The sequence below is a fragment of the Aythya marila genome (assembly GCF_965140915.1).
Source record: "Aythya marila genome assembly, chromosome: 2".
Classification (NCBI taxonomy): Eukaryota; Metazoa; Chordata; class Aves; order Anseriformes; family Anatidae; genus Aythya; species Aythya marila.
This window is the reverse complement of record NC_139043.1, coordinates 44,407,171-44,429,166: the sequence shown is the minus strand read 5'-3', so window position 1 is coordinate 44,429,166 and position 21,996 is coordinate 44,407,171. Positions and strand designations below refer to the sequence as shown.

At 48.1% G+C, this 21,996-nt stretch overlaps 1 protein-coding gene across 8 annotated transcripts; it reads right to left on the bottom strand.

Annotated features, from left to right (window-relative positions):
- Positions 1–210: 210 nt before the first annotated feature.
- Positions 211–20,179, bottom strand: POMGNT2 (protein O-linked mannose N-acetylglucosaminyltransferase 2 (beta 1,4-)). 8 transcript variants are annotated; one of them, XM_082753520.1, is made up of 5 exons: positions 20,118–20,179; positions 19,726–19,831; positions 18,997–19,096; positions 2,682–2,836; positions 211–2,505 (listed from the first exon to the last, which is right to left on the bottom strand). In XM_082753520.1, exon 5 carries the CDS (start codon positions 2,411–2,413, stop codon positions 677–679), a length of 1,737 nt encoding a protein of 578 aa, XP_082609646.1. In that variant the 5' UTR covers positions 2,414–2,505; positions 2,682–2,836; positions 18,997–19,096; positions 19,726–19,831; positions 20,118–20,179; the 3' UTR covers positions 211–676. The 8 variants fall into 8 exon arrangements, 4 of the variants coding, with proteins under 4 accessions (XP_082609646.1, XP_082609644.1, XP_082609645.1 ...); XR_014316926.1 differs by lacking the exons at positions 211–2,505; positions 2,682–2,836 and adding exons at positions 12,106–14,236; positions 14,383–14,516; XM_082753518.1 differs by lacking the exon at positions 2,682–2,836.
- Between the last annotated feature and the right edge of the window lie 1,817 nt (positions 20,180–21,996).

Below are 21,996 nucleotides of genomic sequence, written 5' to 3'. Positions count from 1 at the left end.
TCATTTTACTATCGGGGTGCACTAAAATCAGATTTTAAGCACGGTGCTGATGCTGCCATCTCCATCTCTTCAAGGAAATCTGCCGTTCATATGCTACTCAGCCAAAATGTGAAAAATAAAAAGCTACCCACGTACACATTTTATCACAGCAACAGATAAATCTATCACAACATCATCCTGATAGACAATAAAATGCAAAAAAGGACCGGGGAGGTTTACAGCAGTTTAATGAAAGCTCTCGTACCAAACCTTTAACTCAAACTTACAGACAGAGTTATTGGAAAAAAAAAATAACTTACAGTGAAAAAGCTGATGAGAATTGCCCACCTAGCCACAGAATTAACTGCGGATTAACGCTGTGCTTAGATACTCACGACACAATAGAAACAAATTCAAATCACGACCGAGGTACACACGATTCGCTTCCATTCTGTTTTCAAGTACACATGTTCATCGCGTAATCTGACCCCTGGAAGTCCTCCGAAGAACAGTTTTCTTTGAACACTCACGGGAAATAAATACCATGGAAAGAACACACACGCACACACACAGAGTGCAATCAGATGGACGCTCAGGCACTGGTACAGCCTAGTCCTCTCGAGCCCTCTACAAAGTAGGTTTTTAGACCACGGGTGGAGCGGAGAGCAGGACAGAGCTGTCCAGGTAGAGCTCCAGGTTATGTACTACACAAGAGCACATCTGCAAAAGGTCCCAGGAGATTTTTGTTGAAGATGCAGCGTATCCACACCAGGTATATGGTGAAGGGCTTAATGTTTTCTGAGAAGGTGTGATTCTGATGGGACAATATATAAGGCATGTAAGTGTTTTCCCCTTGCTCTTGTATCCACACTTCGTATTTCACTTCTCTGACCTTCAGATACTTGAGGTTCCAGGGGATCTGCCAGGACACGGAAAGCTTGGCTTCACTCGTGCCCTGGACGGAGGCTTGACACTTGGCATCCCTCACCTTGCCGGGGTAGAGGCCCCCAGCCCACTTCTGCTTCTTGGGCCCGGGCTTAGACTTCACAGCCTGCCTGATGACCTGGAGGAGGGCAGGGATGTCCACCTTGGTGTCCTGGTAGGCACGGAACAGCCACTCGGGGTTGCGGCAGCAGAGGTGCCGCGGCACCTCGGTGCTCCTCATGATGCGCTCCTGCTCAGCTTTGTCCAGGTGAGCAATCCCCCCCTGGTCCCAAGGCCTGTCGGGGTAGGTGACGGTGTCTTCCCTGGCGGTGTTCTGCCAGGCGACGTACTGCAGGTCCATGCCGGGAAGGGTCGCCAGGGTTTTGTACGGGGTGTAGTGCTCGGGGTTGATGGCGTAAGGGAAGAGCTCCACCACCGCGGCCCCTCTGGGCAGGAAGAGCGAGGTGACTAGCTGGGCCCCGTGCATGCTGACCAGCATGGAGGCGTTGCTGATCAGCCGGACGATGTCAGGGAAGGAATGCTCCTCCAGAGAGACGGTGATGGTTTTCATCTGAAACTCCTGGGCCAGCGCCAGGATTAGTTCCGCCTCGTTGAGGATCAGCCTGTTGATCGTTCGGCTGAACACCACGATGTACTCCTCGCTGGAGCTCTCCTCCAGGCTGACGTTCAGCTTCTGCATCAGGAATTTGGTGAACTGCCTGATCTCGTTGCCGGAAACCAAGATGTTGGCCTTCGGGCCCTGCGGCTGGACAAAGCCGTACTGGTACCAGGTGGTGATTTTGGACAGCCCCACGTAGGATTTGGTAAAGCAGAGGAGCCTGCCCAAGGTTTTCAGCTGCTCCCTGAGGAGCGGCTGCTTGTTACTCAGTAACTTGTAGAGGTCAAAGTGAGCGCCTTCGCTCCACCCTTCCATGAAGAAGAGCCGCGCCTCCGCACCCAGGTCACTGAACTGCTGCATGGTGTAATAGATGGGGAGGAGGTCGTCGTGGAAGACGTGCATCAGGTTGTCTGGGTTGAACCTGTTGGCGATCAGCGCCACATCGGGCACGAAGACCGGCTTCGGCATAAACTTCAGAGCGGCGGCAGGCAGCTCCACGAAGTTGAAGTACTGCGTGTTGTGGTCTTCCACCGAGGAGAGGTCGAGCAGAGCGGGCTGGAAGCGCCGGGAGCCCAGGTTGGGCAGCATGACCGAGGCGTTGCTGTGGAAGTAGATGAACTCCTCGGCCTCGGTGGAGTAGCAGAGGGACTGGAAGCGGCAGAGGCGGTCGGTGTGCATCCTGCCCGTGCACACCATCCTGGTCCCGTCCTCCAGCAGCGCCTGGAGAGCCGCCTGGTAGTCGATCTGCACCTGAGAGAGCTCCTGGGACTGGCGCGTGAGGACCAGCTCCTCCTCGACCAGGAAGGCATGCTCTCGCAGCTTGATGTACTTCCACAGCAGGGCAGCGAGGACAGACACGAGCAGGGCGTTAAACACCGCCGCTATGTTCATTCTGGAGCTGGCTCCTAGCAGGACGACAGGCGGGGAAGGCGACGGGGAGGGAGCACATCATCAGCACCCCTTGGCATGGTGAAGGCAAAGACCTGTGGGAGATAAAAGAAGACAGGAACCATTTAAGCATCAGGTTTACAGGCTTATCGTAATTCATATTTTATGGACTACGCGAGAGGGTTTAGGCTTTTTTCAGCATTTTTTCCTTTTTTTTTTTTTTGCAGCGCAGTCCAGCAGTCAGAGGAAAGACAACCTCTGGGCCACTCACAGAGGACTTGGGCGAGTCAGCTCCTTTTCCTGGTCCTTGTGCCCAGCCAGCTTTATCCAGCTCTGCCTCTCGCCTCAGCTGTAGTGAGCAGCAGGTAACAGCAGCACGAGGAGCATCGCCAAGGGCAGATTTTGATCCACGATTTGACAGGTGAGCTGGTGAACATAATGCTTGGTGTTATTTTACTAGGGGCGAGGGGGGACTTGCAGCTGTTCTCCTGTCCAGAAACACTCCTGGCTTGTGTAAGAGCATTGATTGTATTTTCTGCTGCGAACTTCAGCTGAGATATCGATCCGCCTACAGTATTCATGGGCTCCGATTTTCATTATGCATCAAGGCTCGCTGCTGGCCAGGCTGGAGATAAAACTGCAGCCATGACTCCCGGGGAGCCGCAGGAAGAGATTTCTCATCGGGACGCCCCGATTAGTCTGTTCCTAATTGCAGTTTTTAAACTCCGAGTAGCAATTTAAACTCCCTTTGATGCAAGTCGGGAGGGAGGGGAAAAAAGCAACGCGCTCTGACATCCCGAGCAGTGGTCCTTTAGGATTTTAACCCAGAGATGCTTGCTCTTACATGCCAGGGAGAAGAGAAGGAGGAGAGGAAGGTGGATTTAGGACAAATGCAAACACTTCTCTACTGCCCAGTTCAGTGGGGTTAAAAGGGATCCCTCCAGCCTGTGGGATCCCTGTCTGAAGGGAGAGCTGGAAACACCCGGGAGACTGAATAATGCCGGAGAAGCGAGCGCTCGCTGCGAGCTGTGCAGGCTCGAGCGGTGGTCCCTGGGGAGCTGAGCAACAAATTCATTTCAATTTCGGAGCAGCTGTAACGACTCCAATGAAATAGAAATGAAGTCCACCTCCTCTGGCAAGTGGTCTGAAAAACTGCTTTGTTTAGCAACGCCCTAAAAGCAAGCAGCGAATTTAAGAGGTGCTACTTCAGCCATGGACAAGGAAGGGGAAGGGACACAGAGCGGTCACGTGGTCATCTGATTATCAGGGCAAGGTCAGCTCCCCCTAAACCATCCCCAAAAGACACTCATCTATCCCATTTTTAATGCTTATCAATCTCTCCTGCCAAGCTGTAGCAATAAAGGCACAAAGGGTTAGCACAGACCCCTTCCCAACATTCAGCCTTAATTTCCTCTGCGGCGATTTAAACCTCATCTTGTCCCGGGTGCAAGTTGCAAGAAATGGCTACAAATGCACAGCTCAGCTTAATAAAAAATAAAAAATCCCCTGCAAGGCCCTCCTCCACCTCCTCCCCGGCTGCAGCTCTCGCCATCACTTCAGCTAAGTGCAAGGAAGTGAATGAGCTTTGGCTGACCAAGTGCCGGGAATAAATATTGAAAGCCAGCAGCGCTGGAGGAATTCATCTCCGCTCCTGCTTCTCGTTGCTGATCCGCGGATCTTGGCTCACGCTGCTTCGCTGAGAGCTGCTTGTGATGCAAGGGAACGGGGGGAAAACGGACAGGAACGGGCTGTCAGGGGCAGAAATGAAGAGAGCATTTCACAGGCACTCGGGGAATGGTCTTGGATCTTTGCTTGTTTCCCCACATTTTTATCATCTGCTCTTTTTACTTGATGCCTGCAGCGAACACCTCGGGGAACTAAAACCTTGGGGAGTGGCAGAACAAGCAGGAGCACGCTGTCCCACCCGCCTGCTCTCAGGAGAAGCTGCAGCAAAAGGGCAGAGGAAAAATAATCCATCTCCAGGTCCCCTGGCTCCTCGGTGTCCCCAGGGTGAAATCAGGCAGTAAGTGCTGCCAGCAGCAGCAGTCCTGGGATGGGAAACGTGCCCAGGAGGCAGCAGGTAGCTCTGCAAGAGGTGAAAGCATTCAGCCCTCCACCTAAAGCGAGCTGCTTCACAGTAAGCTGCCCTCTGGACTTATCCCAGGCACACTTATTAGTTAGTAAGGAATTAGGAGCAAAGCTACGTTAGTTTAACATTTGTTGACTCCCAGCTCCTTCTCCTGCTCGGCTGGCTTTCCGGTGGGGAAAAAGCAAGGAGTGCCAACGTGACATTTCACACTCCCCCTGCAAAACGTCTCCCGTTCCTTCTCCCGTCCCTGCTGTAGCCGGGGACGTGGTGTATGTAATGCTTGCAGTCTTAAATACCTCCTTCATTCATGCTGAAAGCAGAAGTTGCTAGAAGGCAGCTCTCCTGATCGCGAGGAGGGGGAGTTGGGATCCAAGAACTGGCTTTTCTTCTCATCTCTGTCACAGCTTTCCTGCAGAACCACCAGCGAGTCGATCCCTGCAGCCCGAAAGGCTGTTATCATCTCATTCACTGTATTTGTTTAATGAGATACATACATCTTTCACAGCACACATCGCGTTGCAGAAAGGCTGGTACGCCGAATGATTGATATCCTGGAACATTTCCTTTGTAAAAAGCAGCCAAGTGTAGAAAGGCTGACTTTTTTTTTTTTTAAAGAACAGGAAAAGAGCCAATTCTTGAAGGGAACAAATGCAGCAGTTAAAGCTACAAATAGCATTAATGAAGCCTGAGACAAAAAGAGGGTATGAAAAATAAGAATACTTTGACTCCATATCCTCGAGTGGAATTTAAGATGAACTAGAACCAGGATAAATAAAACCAAAACATAACAGCAACTGAAACCAACTGTTTCACCAAAAACTTTAGCAGTCTACGGACAGCTGTAATCAAAATTAGGTTGAACTTCAGTTCTTCTGGTACAGCAGTGTAAGGCAGGAACAGGAAGGAAAACTGTAAGCCTTCCACACAAGGAGATGGGGGCTCTGTGCCATGGTCCCTACTGCAAACATACCTTCAGTATGAGCAGGAGAATACTGGTGGCTACTGCACGCCTACCCGTGGTGTTTATGGATGGAAGGATTTACCTTTTTTACCATTTAATTTCACATTCAGTAAGAGCTGGAATAGGAAGAGACTCGGCCTGACTTTCAGGTTGATTAGAAGCCATGAATTTAACATTTGTTGACCCCGCTGTCTTGACCTACAAGAGGACAGGTAATAAAATGGTAATTTCAACAGCACGCAGCCAATACTTGGAAGTAAACCACAGAACTGAGCTAAAAGTAGGAAACGATGAAGAATACTTCTTGGGCTTTTAAGAACCACTTTTCTACACTCTCTTCTCCAGCCAGGAGAGTACTAAATCCCTTCCAGAAGCAAAATGAACCCCAATCAAGAGAAAATTCCCCCAAGTAAGGTGCATTTCTGATGAAGATAAACAAGGTTGAGGTGGGAGGACAAAAATGAGCTAATAATAATAATAATAATAATAATAATAATAATAATAATAATAATAATAAAGTATTTCCCTCAGCCCCCAAATCTTTACTTTCATCCACAGCTAAAGATGAAACCTGAAGGTACTCAAAAAACCCACGGCCAGCCAGAGGGGGAAGCTTAGCAGACAGAGCTCATTTCAGCTGATCTCTGCACATCCGAGTATCCTACTGAAACCTCCTGGGTTATGTTGGTAACAGCACTGGCATATGAGTAAAAAAATAAAGATATCCTTCTGTTTGGTCTCTTGCTTTCAGTCTGCAAGCAAGATGTCTTTGTCAAAAAGAAAAAACGTGTCGGAGAGCAGTAGTTTTACCTGAATCCAGTGGTCCACCGACAGCAAAGACTGAGTGGGGGCGGCTGAGGGTAAAATTTACCAATGCTGCAGAAGTGAATTTAAAAGAACACGAGGCAAAATCCTGGAAGTACTGAACCTGATGAGCCTTAGCCACTCCAGCCATGCCTTTGGGCTTTAGATGCAACTTGTTATTCCTCTGTATCCCTTCTTTCCTCCTCCTCTGAGGGGCAGAGTACTGGTGTTATTTGGATACTGGGACCAGTGCTTAGCAGCACGCACAGCCTGAGCTCTCCCCGCATCCCTCCAGCACGGTCCTGAGGCCACCCCTGGGTGCTACAAATTGTAAGCAGGGGCCAAAAAGACCGGGAGCACAGCCGAGCCAGGAAGAGCACTGCAAATCTTGGTTACCACAGGCTCTACAGTATCATATCTTTAGGGGGGAGTGAAGAGAAATTAAAATAAATCCATCCCAAAGCAGCCACTGCCCAGCAAGAAACCTATTTCTGAAAACCCACAGAATTTAGCCCAGACCAGAGCTGTTTTTCCCTGTGAGACTTTGGTTTAAAGCGACAGAGCGAGCCGCCGGCCAGACAAAGAGGGGCCACAAAGACCTGGATTACAAAAGGAACTACTGACCTCCTTCCCACGCAGCCACGGCCACCGAGGAAAGGTTTGGAGTGAAGCGTGCGAGGAGGCAGAGTGCAAGCACATGCTGGACCCCCCCCAAGAGTACACTGCAGCCAGGAGAGCCGAGAGAGCTGAATTCAGAGCCACACAGCAAGCAGAGCACAGCTACAGCAGCACCCGGCGCAGAAAGACACCAATTCGGGGTGTTTTTAGCCCTGGAAGCAGTACCGCTGGCAGGTCAGTGTTTCAGCACATGCACGCATACCTGGTGTTGCTAAATAAAAGGAAAGGCTATCCGCTGCTGCCCCTCTTTCACAGGAGGAAGGACAAAAGAAGACACCTTAAAGCTACGTTTTGCACGGGAACGAGCACTCCCCACTCCTCTTCTTTCCCTGCTACCAGAAAGAAAGAAAGAAAAGAAAAAAAAAATGCATCCACCAGCTCCCGGCACGGCAACCCGGGCACCATCTGCAGCCCCGGCTACCTTTCTCCCCCAGGTCTGAGCATGCTCCGTGTGTGCCGGCGGTGTCCTCTCGCTCCAGCTGGCTCACCCCAATTTGTTAGCCTCCCGGAGGTCAGCCTTGCATGCAGGATGATTTGCTGCAGTGCTCCTGCAAGTCCCCAAAGAGCGGCCGCGCTGGAACCGACAGCCCCGCAGAGCAGAGCCAAGCACGTCCCGGGAGGTGGACGGACAGCACACGGGTGTGGGGACATTAATTTTAGAAACACTGCTTTTAGGTATTATTAATGTCCCTTTTGGGGTATTATTAATGCTGGAGGACAAAACAATAGGAGAAAAATGCCCCTCGCTTGAGGATGCAAAAGCCATCCCGCATGCTTTCTAGCAATTCCCTTGGCACCGGGGAAGCAATTTCCTAGCTGTGATGGTCAGCAAATGGCTCAGTATTGAGCAGCGTTGTCAGTGCCCTCCTTCAGAGCTTGAGGGAAGCGTCATTTTGCAATGAAGTTATCCTTTACGGTGGACACGGTAATTCCTGAACGCAAAGGCACTGAAATGAGCTGGGTTTTTAAGAGAGCGTCTGCCTGCATCCACGCTGAAGGTCACTGAAGTGCCTGACACCAGCCTCAGCAGCACAGCTTGAACCCGTGGGGACCTGGGTTTTCCGAGTGCCGGTTAAAAGCCAAATACAGGAGAAAAATAAGCTGCAAGAAACAAAGAACCAACCCAAATGGCGTTCTGCAAAAATCGACAGAAGATTCTTCACAAAGCCAGACCTTCAGAAACGAGCCTGCCAGCACGGCGAATAAACAGAACGGCGGCATCTACTAAACTAGGGCACCACGGAAATAAAACAGACGTTTTCTCATCTCCTGCTCGGGAGTGCCATTTTTACACCCCTGCCTTCTCCGCACAGAACGAGCAGAACGGTTCTGGCCAACTTGGAAACATTATAAACCGCTAGGATTACGAGGACAAGGTGCCATCAACTCCAATTTTCCAGGCCTGTGCCACCTCAAGGAGGGCTCTGAACTCCAGCACGAGCTATAATAACTGATTGTTAATTACTACAACACTCTAAGTGTGGCAGTCCCGAGCTCTTTCCAAATAATCAGCACCCCCAGCCTGCTGCAAGTCAGCTCTGCGCCAAGGCAACCTATTCAAACCTCACCGAAGATCTGGCTAAATATTTAATGCACCTCAAAAGTTGCAACCTCCAAAAAAAAACAGCACCACACAAGAAAATGAGTTAACATTTTGGAACTCCTACGAAGCCATACAGAATGACCCAAACTCGTCAAGCCAGCCCAGAAGTCTGAATAGACCCCTCTGGGTGTAGGACTGACAAACAGTGGGTAAATTGGTACCTACTGAACCTTTGCCTTGCACGTGGTGTGGTGCAGGGGTGCCTGCGTCAATCCGACTTATGACATTTATTATTTATGGGCCTAGAAGCATGCTCTGGAAGAAATTGTTCTTCCTGCAGTGCTTTTCAACCAAAAGTACAGCTCAGTTTGAAAGCACAACAAAAAATAATGCCTGAGCTGGCAACAAAAGCCTTTGTACGAATAAACAGGCAAGGCAAGAAGCGTTGCATTTTTGTATACTGAGAAGATCAGGACGCCACGCTCGGAGGACAACATTTTGATTCTGCAGAAGGCAGAGCTAAAACTGATGTCAAAAGGACCAGGGCTTCAGCCAGTCACTTAAAAACCCACTACAATACATTTTGACAAGGGGAAAGGTGTTTTCTGAAGAGTAACTCAGTGTCCAAAGCCCATTCTGCTCAACTGCTTCAAACAGGACACATTCCCAGGCTTACAGGAGATGTCAGATGCAAATTTTACACCTTCACAAACCTAACACTGATGCAAGGATGATCAAACATTTCATACGTACACACTTAGGTTATACATCTCTACATCAGCCTGAAAAAATCACAGATATTTATTCTTCTCCTTCATAGGCACGTGAATATTTTACATATATAATGCATGAACCTGTCAGGGAAAGGTACACCAGCTCGTGACTGCTTGAAATTAGACAATGCTGCTATGGTTTTGGGAAAGTGAAGGGCCTCACCATGGTGTTTCCCGCTGCCTGTTCAATGTTTTTGCTCAGGCAGTGGTGAGACCATCTGCCCTCTCTCAGACTAGACTTTAATATTAGGCCTTTATCACCACAACATCACCTACGAAACAGGCTTCCCAGTTTAAAGAAGTAAAGAGTGAAATTGGCAAAGAGATCAAAACCAAACAGCTCTTGAAAGGAAAAATATCTCTGAACGTGAACATCTTAGCTGGGAGGTTGGGGTATACAACAGGAGAGGAGTAACAGAGAACTAAAACTCGCCTTTTAGGCCAAGGCCTGAATTCTCAGGCACTTTGATGGATACGTAGGAGGAACACATCTAACAGCCAGGTGGAAGGATCTGAAGGACAGGGGTTAAGATCTCTGGGCATTTCAGTGCCTTGGCTGGGTTATGCACTCGTTTGAAGGTGGGCTGCCCTTGTCCCAGTGCCGATGAGCACACCTCTGCTCACCAGCAGGACGGCAGCAGGACCCTTCCCTGCAGCTGCCTTTGCCCTGAGCTTCTTCTGCCTGCTAAGTTCAGAGGCTTTGTGTGTTTCTAACAACTCTGGGGAACCAAAACCCACAAAACAAAGGTACGGTGCTTCACAGAAAGAGCTCCAGAAGGAGGTCGGAGCTTGGATCCCCGCCGGAGCGCGGGCTTCAGTCAGCCAGGCCCTGACCAACGCCTGGGGGTGCCTCGCACGGCAGGAACGTAGCTCAGAGCCAAGGCAAAGGAGAATCTAAATCAAATCGGGGGAAATGGAAAGATTTACTGCCATTTTGAGTCCCCAAATGGCAAGGAGATCATTTTATGTCCAACACCCCCTTCAGGCCCACCTGCACAGCACAGCCTGCTGTTCTAACGGGAAGCTGCCAGCACGTACCCCAACCCCATATGATTGCAGCGTCACATTAACAGCTGGCAGGAGCACAGCACCACTGGATATCCCCCCCCTTTAGCATAGCCATTTCGGCTGGTGCTCTGGGAGCATAAAACATGCCCGTCCTGCGCTGGCAGCACATCCCGGAGGCGCTGATATTCACAAGATGATTCCAAACAGCGCGCGAGATCTCATCCATCACCTCAAGCACCTTGGAGCAGAAAGAGGGAGTTATCTGACAGCACGGGCCACAGGCCTGAAAAATAGCTTCTGGCCACTCTAAAGGCTTCCCCCAAATTGTTTTTTGATGAGTACTTAAATATCCGGCTCTGATTTTCCCCATGGAAAAGGCCAATCCTTACCTCGTCTCTCATCTGCTTACAGTACCATCAGAGGGCCCAGCCGAGCAGCAGCTACTCGTGGCTGTGGGCCAGGCACTTACTGCTTCAAACGCTGCTCTGAGGGCTGGCTACTGCTGCTACTGACAAGAGGGAGAGAGGAAAGCAACGTGAATCATCTTTCTCAGCTTCGATGCGAGCCGCCGCACGCAACCGGGGAAGTGTGATGAATACATCGAGCAGCTTGCAGCAAACCATTCCGGGTCCGCCAGGTGCCACACGCAGCAATTCACAGTTCAGTAGCTGGCAGGAACTTCTTCGTGCCCTCGGCAGTCAGAAAATTCATGGAAGGACTGTTGAATCTCAGCTGATTTATCAAGGGCGCAGGAGCAAGGGGAAGAAGTTCAAGCCTGATTTTTCGGCTTGTTTGTTTAAGACTTCCTGATCCGTTTACTTGAAAGGTGGTTAATTTTCGCCCCGTAAATCCCACCAGCATATCAATTTGTCATTCCCCTGCAGCCCTCCTTCCCACCCCACCTCTGTGAAGGTTACGGCAGCCACATAAATAGCTGGGATGATATTTAATACAAACAAGAGTGTGAACACTTTCTGAGATAAAGCAGAAAGCATCTGTTGGGAGGGGAACCTTCAGCCATGGGACAATCCTTACCCTGCCCTGCTGCAGTAGCTCATTTCTGCTCCCTTCCCTTCCACTGGCAAGGTCTGCTGCATCTGCTGAGCCAAAGACGTGCATTTGGGAATGAGTATCCCTTAAAATAATAATTGAAGGGGCAACCCGACTGACTCAGAGAAGGGCAGCATAAGCTTAATAAACCAACTGCTGTTTAAAACAGCTGCATTTAGAAGCACCTGTTGCTGATGTACAGCTCTGGACCCCCGTGAATACATTTGTGAAGCCAAGCAGAGCAGTCTTTCAGCTCCTCTGCACTGTGTTTCAAGACATCAAGGGCACTGCAAGCAGCATCCTACATCAGGACGTGCTTCCCCACCTCTAGACTTCTGCGAGCATCGCTGCTGACGCGGCCGTTCCCTGCAGAAGCTGTCAAGCCCTTCCAAAAGCCCTGCAGCAGCACCCCCAGCACAGGGAGGGTAAATATATATATAAAGCACCCAAGTCAGAGGCTAAGCATTGACTAAAAAACAGCCATTTCAGTGACTGACTCAGTTCTACACAAAATAACCAGTTTCTTTACCGTCAAGGAGACAAAACACACTAAAATAAAACCCTTCTTCTCCAACTGATTTGAATGCATTCAATGCTTAAAGACAAGCATGCATTGAAGAGCCCTGGGCTGCAATGGGACAAAGATATGCACATAAATTAAGCAAGGACTAACAGCGCTTTTTGAATAATGATGTGACTTTGTGACCTCTGTGCTAAATATGTATAAATGTATACACACGTCCATATGTATATGGGTATAATATGCAAGTATGAATAGTAGAAAGTTCATAGAAAAGTTTACAATTCATATACAGAGTATATATTGCTCTGAAGTTTGTGTCTGCATTAAAAAATGATTAATACTCAGCTTTATAAATTTAAAGAAATTTATTTTGATAAGCTGTTAGCTTTCCAGCTTATGTTTTATACCCGTGGCACAACTGTAACCCAGTCAGAAGCCAAGAAGCAGTGAAGCTGCATATAAGCATGTGTGAAGCTGTCCCAGATAACCTTACAGGAGGAAGGGGAGAGCAACTCGAGTCTTCATTTTCTATTAACTCTCAGGTCTCTGCATGAACATGAGCAATAACAGAAATATTAAAAAACTAAGAGCCAGAAGCAAGGAACACGGGTATGAACAAATCATTAAAAAGTGGTTAAGTACCAAGGGCCCTAACTTAGCTATGGGCAGTAAAAATATACGCACAAGAAACCACCTCACGTCTCCTCAAAATGAATCTGGTCGTATACTTTTAGTGCTGAGTAAGTGCCTGCCTCAGCGAGACACCAGTGTCTCTGTTCGAAGGGACAGTATTTCATCTGTGCTCGGAGGCCTGACAACCTATTTACCCAGGTGCTTCTCTCCCTCTTCCTAAAAGAGGAAATTACACAGCAAATTAACTTCTGGGCACCTTTTTTTATTTTACAGCCCTCCTCGTCTCCTCTCCCTTCACTCCTCCCATCCACTGGAATGATGAAGAAAATTGTCTGAAGTGGTCTTCCAAACAGCCAGCAGCTGAAAAAGGGGCTCCTGGATCCAGCTGCCTAGAGGAGTCCAGCTGCCAAGGACTCTCCAAAGCTCTGTTTCAATTCTATATGGCAGAGTAAAATGCCAGGGGGAGAGGAGGACGCTTGCACGGGTGTTTTGAAGGGAGAAGTCAAAATATTTGATGGTGGAAAAAGGGAAATGTCAACAGGTTCAGGTGTAAAAATTGTGCAGCATGGATTGCTGTGGGTATGACAAAGCAAGCTTTGCTGTGGGAGACAGTCAAATGGCAGTGAAAGCTGCAGGCGAGATGGGAAAAGTTGGAGAAATGCTTCAGCTCTTAGTGGAAAGCTTTAAGAGCTGAAGGGACAAATTACTGAGCTCCCCATTTACACAGCATTTCTAAGGAAAACCTCAAAGTTAAGCCCAGTCAATTGTACTTAAACTGAGGTGTGTTTCTCTCACAAACATAAATACAACAAGCAAATAAAAAGAGAATATAGAAGACACGAGACTAGAATAAAGGGAAGAAAGAAAAGAAATGGGTAAGAGAGCAAAAGAAGACCCACTTGACAAAGGATGTACACCTGAAAAACATGCAACCTTCAAGGACTGCTACAGAGAAAAAATACAAGAGTGGGAGATTATCTTTTTGATCTATATTTATCAGTAAAACACCAAGGGATTTCCAGTCATGACCCGAGGACCGCAGAAAGCAAAGAAAATCGCTTAAAACACGGGAGATGGATATGAGAATTGCAGTGCCAGCTGCAATGTTGCAGGACCAGTCAGAGGTAATTCAGGGAAAATAAATGATGCTATAAAATCAGCGCATCAGAAGTCAGCTCCCATCTCTCTTCTGGAGTCTCAAGGACACAAGAGGGATGACATCTACCTCAGCACCCCAAAAATAAATAAATCAGCAATAAAAACATTTCCATTTGAACCTGCAAATGACATCTCCCCTCCCGGTTAGAATCAAGCTCAAACCAAGCAGGAAGGGGACAGGCAGCTTCACTCCGACAGGAGCACGCAGGCAGCATCCAGAGCAGAGAACACGCTGCTTCCTTCCTCGGGAAGGGAACACGCCGTGGAATTCAAAACAGCAAGAAACATGTTATGAAAATGAACGAGGGTGGAGAAGAGAAAGCTCCAGTCTCTTCCAATGTTTCAGCCCCAGTGTGCTGAGCCAGCCTACCGCTGCCAGGGTGCTCTGCTTGTGGTTAGCAGGCATGGGTAGGGCATGAAAAGTGAGAAGGGGAAGTGCCCGGGTGCACTGCAGAGTAGCAAACACCAAACCACGAGGGGCTCATCCTCATCAGTCCACGCTGCGGAGTCCAGGTCAGCGACGCCCAGGAGAAATATCTGTGCTGCTCCAGGCTGCTCCTCCGGATGGCTGCACGAAGGCTCCTTGCCTTTTCCTTCTTCAATCCGCTAAAACAAATTAGTGAGGGCTTTTTAGCCAGGGCTTTGCCCACCCCACACCGCGTGGTGCCAGGTGGATGTACGCCCAGGGGAAGCAATGCTCGTGCTGAGATTTCAGCGCGCACTTCGCTCCCCTGAAAGTGCCGGATCAGCACCTTCAATCACGCGTCCTCGTGGGCCAGGGATTTGCATTCTTCTGCATCTGTGAACTTCCCAGAGCATTTAATTTGTCATCCTGCCGGTGTTAAAGGAAGGCAACGCCGTGCTTGTTTCTCTTGCACCCGCTGCACTGCAGAAAACAACAAAGCAGGTTTCTCGACAGCAAGGTGAAGGACAGTGGTATCCCTTTTCGCCCTCTGATAATTTATCTGCAGAGTACCACCACCAGGCTTGAATGAGAAAAATGGAAAAAGGCTCGAAGGGAGAAGAAGAAAATGTTGGAGAAAGGGATATTTTACTCGCAGCAACAGGAAAAAAAATATCCATCGCAGATCACATGAAAAGAACATTTATATTAAATGTGATCTCAGAAGAACTGACAAGGATAAATCCATGTGCAGTTCCTTGTATTTCAGCCTAAATATGGAAAACACACATTACGCTGAGTTCACAGAGGGCTTGGTTTTATCAGCACTATTTATACACACGTTCCTGGTTCATTTTAGACGTGGTTTATACCGTACACAAGCTATAAAAATGAAATGCATGGCCGTGCAGTTACGTACCAAAGAAACAGGATTAAACCAACAGACCTGAGTGCTAACTGATTTTAAAAGACAACAGACCTTTATTTATTTTTTTTTACACATTTTTCTAAATTATGTATGGGCCGTGTATCCCTCCAGACAAACGAACACTGATAAATGACATTCTGTCTCTAGCCAGGCACTTGGAGCAATCTCCACCCTCCCACCTCCCCGTCGCATGAAATAAAGATGAAGCACGGCGGAGCGTCAATCACGCCCCAGCTCCATCCAGCACCTGCCTCTACCTGAACCAACAGAGCAGATGTGTCAAGATTTCCATCAGGATTTGCTATCAGCTGTCCAAATTTCTGCTGCGAGGGACTCGGGCGCTCCCGGAGAGGTTGCTGCCTACCACATGCCCCACACACACATTTAGCGTGACGCTAGCCTGCATCCAGCTCTTCCTGCGGGTTTCCCGTGGTGGAACTGCTCTCCTTCCAGATAACTTTTATCTTTTTGCCTGGACGAGTGATTTGGGCTGTGTCTGTGGGCTGAGGCACGTTTAACAGCGCGCTCCATGACCCGGCTGCTCCCCAGCCACGCGCCTGCAGGAGCGCTGCCCGCCGCAGCACGAAGCCCGCTGCGTGTGCCTGAGCACACACGCCCCATTTCTGACCTTGCTTCATCACCCTTTCCCCAGCGAGCTCGCCCAGAGTTAATTTAATGTGTTTAAGGACTGACGACCAGCCTCAGCTCCCCGCAGCGCTGCCGAACGTGTTGCAAGCAGAGAGTTTGGCTTTATTCCACCTACGGGGTTTCTGCCCGAGCCCACTTACCTTGCCCGGCACTCAAAGTACGCAGTCGGATATCACAGCAAGACACAGGCGTTGTTCTTCCCTATATTCACACCCTAAAGTTGCTTATTGCTTTGGCACACGCCGTCTGTCTGCAAAGGTTAGTACCAATGTGCCAAAAGTCCTAGCTAGTTTTACTACAGGATGATTAGGATGTAGAACCACAAAATCAGAGAATATCCCAAGCTGGAAGGCACCCACGAGGATCATCGAGTCCAGCTCCTGGCTCCGCACAGGACCACCCGAAAATCAAACCGGATTTCTGACAGCACTGAATTGAACTCCAATTTAGGATATCAGGGCTCTGATGAAAACTGAAGCATTAAAAAAAGAGGGACTGGGGAAGTACTGAAGAGTAACAGAAGGAAAGGCAGCAATTTAAATAAGTGTGAGGGTGCCTGCAGATGGAGAGTTAAGGTCATATGAAAATTGAGAAACCCAGCAAAAAAAGATCAATGACAAAACTAGGAATGGACTACAAATCTCCCAAGTGTAATTACAGCACCCTAGGTCCACTTAAATGCACTTGGGTTCAAGTTCATTCATTCCCCTTTCTTTGTTTTAAAAAAGCCAACCACAGGCACCACAAATGAAACGCCACCGATCAAAAGCAACCAAGGCTGCATTTTTAGGGTTAACTCCGCCCCTCTCCTCTTCCTCTCGGGCTTCCAGCTTCCCATCTCAGGGCTGTCAGCAGTTGTCAGCACATCATACGAGCATACGATATCACTTGAGAGGCAATACATCAGAATACCTAGATGTGACAGCAGCAAATTCCGCCAGATGGTCTTGGGTCACATCCACTGATTAAAAAAAAAATAATAATAAAATAAAAAAGGAGAAAAACACACACAGAAGAAAACAACACCCTCCCCAACAGAACTTCTGAAGCAAAAAAAAAAATAAATTTGGTGTATGTACCATTTCCCCTTTTGTCCTATCCACGCCGGCAGAAGAGATGCACAAGAGCTCCACCTCTTGTCCTCACCAGCTTCTCCTGTCACCAACACAAACCCATGTATTTCATCCTCCTTCCCTAAGGAGAAGGCATCCAAATAAAGCTGTCACCCCATGAAAAGGCAGAATGTACTAGTAACAACGGTGCCTTCCACCTGAGAAAACTCTTAGCATTTTGGGCACCAGGTCCTGCTCCAGCATCCTCACTGTCTCTACCTACCCTAAACCCAAGCTCTTCATCCTGGATCACTTCCAACCCCACTATCTCCCACTTTACCCAGCTCCTGGTTGCTCTAGCAGGAAGCTCAGACTCTTCCGATTCGTGGAGCCTACAAACCCAAAAATCAGTTTCCAACAAGAAACTAGACTGATCATTCAACAAAGGAAAACATTCAGGTAACACCTTTTTAACGGGATGCCCTTTGACACCCAGAAGATCTTGTACGAACCCTAGACTAAAGATTTTTCAAAACATCAAAAAATTTCCACGGACAGCAAACACCACCAACCTGCTCTTTTAATTGTTTTCCACAGAAATACTGTAAAGCTGTAGGCATAAGGATAATACCTATTTAATAGAACTGGTAAAATGTCACCTTCTATTTTGATTTTTTAATTATCGCATTAGCAAAACAAAAATACTGCAAATCAAAGTCCAACAATCAGCTGTTTATTTATTTATAGCCATTTCTGTAGCGCTCATCACCATGGTAACCAGGAACCTTTTTTTTCCCTTCCTTGTTCAGAAGAAAAGTTGTAATTTGGAAATGTGATCCTCTGATGGCACAGAACCGAGGCCCTATGCTATGGACACTTAGGCAGGTGCTTAAAGTACATGGCCAGACCTAAGTCAAAGGCAGGGGGGTAGAGGAACAGAGATACCAAAAAAAAAAAAAAAAAGAAAAAAGGAAAGGAATGAGGAGCCAGTTAAAAAAGATGGAAAGAGTACAAGGCTCTCCTATGAAAATTCAGTGTACCTAGTCCTACAGCAAGTCATGACCTCCCCGGTGCTTTTTCCTGCAATAACACGTGACTGGTTCACGGAGCACAGTTCAATTAATCAAGAGCGATCAGCAAGTTCCCAATTTATGCCGAAGACACTGGTGAATACTCTCGAGCAAGGATTTCTAAGAGGAGAGCAGCTTACAAATGAGGCTGCAGAGGGCTGCCTCTCTTTTGAGAGCGGAGAAGTCAGGAGCCTCACTTTGCTGCTCACTTCTAATTCCTCAGCAATTAGCCATTATCAAATTCCTCCAGAATTAATAGAGCTTTTCAAATGCCATCTGCTTACAAAATATCAAAGAAATGAGTAAACTAGAATATTGCTATTCCATACACCATTATAAAATGAGTTACTAGATACGTCATGCAATTGCAGTTTCTCCCTGATACTCCTGGTGTGCACAAGCACACAACTACTCTTCAGACCCTCAGAAATGATTGAAATTGTCTTTATATTATTTGTCTGGTTGCTTCCCAGCACCCTATGAAAATATTAGAGATTATGCACACACACACAAACACACACACAGAGTAATATTTCAGATCCTTTGAAAGCCAATGAACTTCTAATGGGAATTATATAAAAATAAAAAAGATGAGATTTTTAACCTGTTGTCATTTTGTTATATAAGAGAAATTATCATCAAGATTTCCCCAAGACACAGGTATCAGAAGAACTGCCTTCAGCTCTGCATTTAGTTTGGTCTTGTCTCTTTGTAAACTGACACTGTCCAAGGCAGTAAAATAAGGAGCGTTTGGCTGCTCCTAACCAAACACATAAATCTTTACGCAAGACTGGTGGTTATTTCATAGTCTTTTAAGCCATTTTCTATATGGGGCAGAAGCCGAGTGTATGACAGGAGGAAAAGTGACAAGTCCCTCATCTGGGAAAGCACCAGCAGGCATTGTTACCAGAGCAGACCAGCTCTTTTAAAGTGGCCTGATGAAGCTATTTTTAAGAACACCTCATAACATCACAGAGGAGAATCTGATCTCCGCAAAGGTGAGCTGTGCAGCTCAGTACCCCTGGGAGGCAGCTAATGAAACCGAAGCTCGTCAGACACAGGCTGCCTCCAGTAATTGGCTTTGAAAACCTGCAGCTTAAATTCCGCCACACTGAGCTCAGTGCCCTGCTCGCAGCTAGCTCCAGAGCCCAGGGCTGTGTAGCAGGACCGAGTGTGAGCAGCTGCCCTCCTCCTCCTGCTGCACAGCTAGGCACGTTTGGAGGGCAGAGAAAGAAACCTGCTTTCTTCCAGCACCTTGCACCTACCAGTTCTCTGCCAGGACGGGAGAGGCAGCTGCAGGGCAGTGTTGGAGCCGGTGGTGCGCTGACACAGGAGGGAGCACGTCCTGCCACCAGCAGCAAAGGTCTAAAAGGAGAAAAAGGAGAGTGCCATGTCACACGTTCACCTAACAAAGTTAGCCAAATGCAAAGTCCCTTAAGCACACCCCCTGGTTTCCTTCAGGAGATGGCTAGCAAAACTGGGGGAGCATCACCCATTTCCACCAAAATCTTCCCTAGCCCCAAAATCTTTCCTATGGACCCACCAACCCATTCTGCTCACCGCCCTGAACCACAACTCTGCTGTGATCCCAGATGACAACCCAAGCAATGAGTGTCCCACGTGGGGGAAGGCAAAATTTTGTCTGTGCAGCCCAGAACCTGTGACCGGGTTTGAGCTGCTCTCCTCTCCGGCACCTTCTTTTCACGATTCCTCCTGCCTCCCACTGCTTCCTAGAAAAAGCTGCTGCTTCGCGGCCCAGATAGGCTTTGGTTGGAGAAGACATTTAAAAAAAAAGAGCAGGTCTTCTGCTGAGAGAAGCCGTCTGTGGCTCTGTTTATATGAATTAAATGATCACAGAATTGGAGGGGTTGGAAGGGACCTCCAGACATCATCGGGTCCAACCCCCCCGAAATGATAATTTTGCTCGTGGAGGATCTCTAATGCATGTTTTAAAACCCCTCTTGAAGACCTGTTTTAAAACACCTCTTGGATACCTTGCTCTTTTAGCGCAGGTCAGCTCTAAATCCTGCTAAAAACTTTGAGGAACAGGAATTGCACCACGGGGGCTGCAGGCACAGGGAAGCGCTTAAACCAACCACACTTGGAAAAAAAAAAAAAAAAAAAGACTTTATAGCAATGGGAACGACAATACCAATGTGTCATGGTAATGAATGAGGGGACGGAGGCGGATCCCACAGCACCCACCGGGGCCAAACTGAGAGGCACCGACGAGCTCCCAAACCCAAACCAGGTGCACCCGGGGTGTGTTCCCCTGGCTTCCCGGGACCCCTCACCCAGCAGCCCGAGGTTTCTCCCTCTCGAGGCTCCACGTCTGACCCAGCCCTGCCCGGATCCCCCCCTTCGTGCCGTGCCGTGCCCTGCTCACCTGTTTTTTGGGGCTGCCACCGAGCCGAGCCGAGCCGAGCCGAGCCGCCCCGACCGCCCCCTCCGGCGGTGGCGGTGGCCCTGGAGATGGCGGCGCATGCCCGCGGCCCGAAGGGCGTTGTGGGGCTTGTAGTGCGCCGCCGCCTCACACAGCAGGCCACACTGCCTGTTCCTTGTGTGTTTTGTTGTGTTTTTTTTTCTTCTTTTGGCAGCTTTCTGGGGTTTGTGTGGCGCTGCGGGGCTGTTGTGGGTGTTTCTTTCCACAGCAGGTGCCCCCCCTCCTCTGCATTTCTCGGCTCTTCTCTGTGCTAAAGCACAGGGCTGCCCTCTTTATTAAGCATAGCCGGCTTCAAATCCCCCAAAAACCTGATCAGTAACGGGTATCTGTACTACACCAGGGTTCCTTTCCACCATGGAAAGCGACAGCAGGTCCCATGGCGAGTTTCAGTGAGGTCAGGACTCGCCACTGCAATTCGGAGCTTGCCACAGCTTGAGCAACCAGCTGAGAGCACGCAGAGACCAGACTCAGCCGAGCACACATATATTTATGCATTCAGCACCTGTACAAGACCCTGCTTCTCTCAAAGCCAGTGGGACTTTTCTCTTTCTCCACACCGAGGCTTTTTATTTGTCATGGGAGCTTCCCGTTTCCACCCCCCCACACCGTCCTCTAAGTGGAAGAGAAGGGCAATGTATGGCTTGGTAGCATCTCTCACGTTAGCAAGTGTTTGTGTGCATAATTAAATCCTCCCAGAGTGGCGGGACTGCTAACCGTGCTCAGGAAATAATGTAAAACTCAGCCGTCGAAATGTTTGCCCCTGGAAAGCAGAGAGTCATTTGGGGAAAATCAAATTTAATAGCTCAGCACTCCTTCTGCCAGTCTCCTTTCCTGTCTTGCAAATTTTTGTAGCTAACGATCCGAATAACTACCTGGTGTTACAGGAGAGATACGTGAGAACGAAGGGTTTTCAGAAATGCTCATTGTTGCACTAAATATGACTTCATTAAAGTCTATACGAATTTTAGCGTTGACCTCCCATGGACTGATGAGGCAAGCATCAGGCTTTTGAGATTCATTTTCCCGAATTCGTTCAGGAACTATTACGCTAATGAAATCTATTGCAAGAGATCCCATCTACTGAGTTTCCCATTAGCTTCGTGAGTTATACTCCAGTCTTGAAGGGACTTCAGAGTGCTAGATCTACATCCTTACAACTAAGCAATGGTGCAAAGGAATAATAATCATCATAATCATTTTCATTAACATTTGCTGGAATAAAACCTAACTATTTATTTCAACAATGTTTACAGTTCTCTATTAATTTCCCCAAAGCATTGTGAGTAGGAGACTCATCTGGAAAATAAGATTTCACAAATACCTGTTTGCATATTCACGGAAATGTCATCTGCAGTGCTACTTCTCGTCCTCGTTATGAAGTATTTAATGAACCAGTCAAAAAGTCAGACATTGCAGTAATTTGAATTAAGTGGCCAGTCACGTACTACAGACAATGAATGGCCAAGTTACAGACATAATCATTCAAAAATAAAAATAAAAAATCCAACCATAGGCTGAAACATGTTTGTGTGAAATATTCATAGGACTGTAGTGATTTACTGCCATGTCTGTTTTGGAATAATTTGCAGTAGGAAAAGAGTATAATCTGATAAACTTTTCCTGCAAAATAGTTTGTTGGTTATTCCTGGAATATCAAGCTTGTAGACTGATCTGGTACGATGTTTAAGCCTGTCACCTGTAAGGGGGAGGGAATTGTTTTCCCAAACATAAGGTTTTACAGGGGATACCTAGTGAAAGCAGCATGAGTATGCTGGTAGAGGAGACAGTCACATAGGTTCCTGGTGCCACTTTAGGCAGCTCT

What these genes read in the sequence shown, in the direction of transcription:
- POMGNT2 (XM_082753520.1), bottom strand. Translation starts at nt 2,413, where the DNA reads ATGAACATAGCGGCGGTGTTTAACGCCCTGCTCGTGTCTGTCCTCGCT.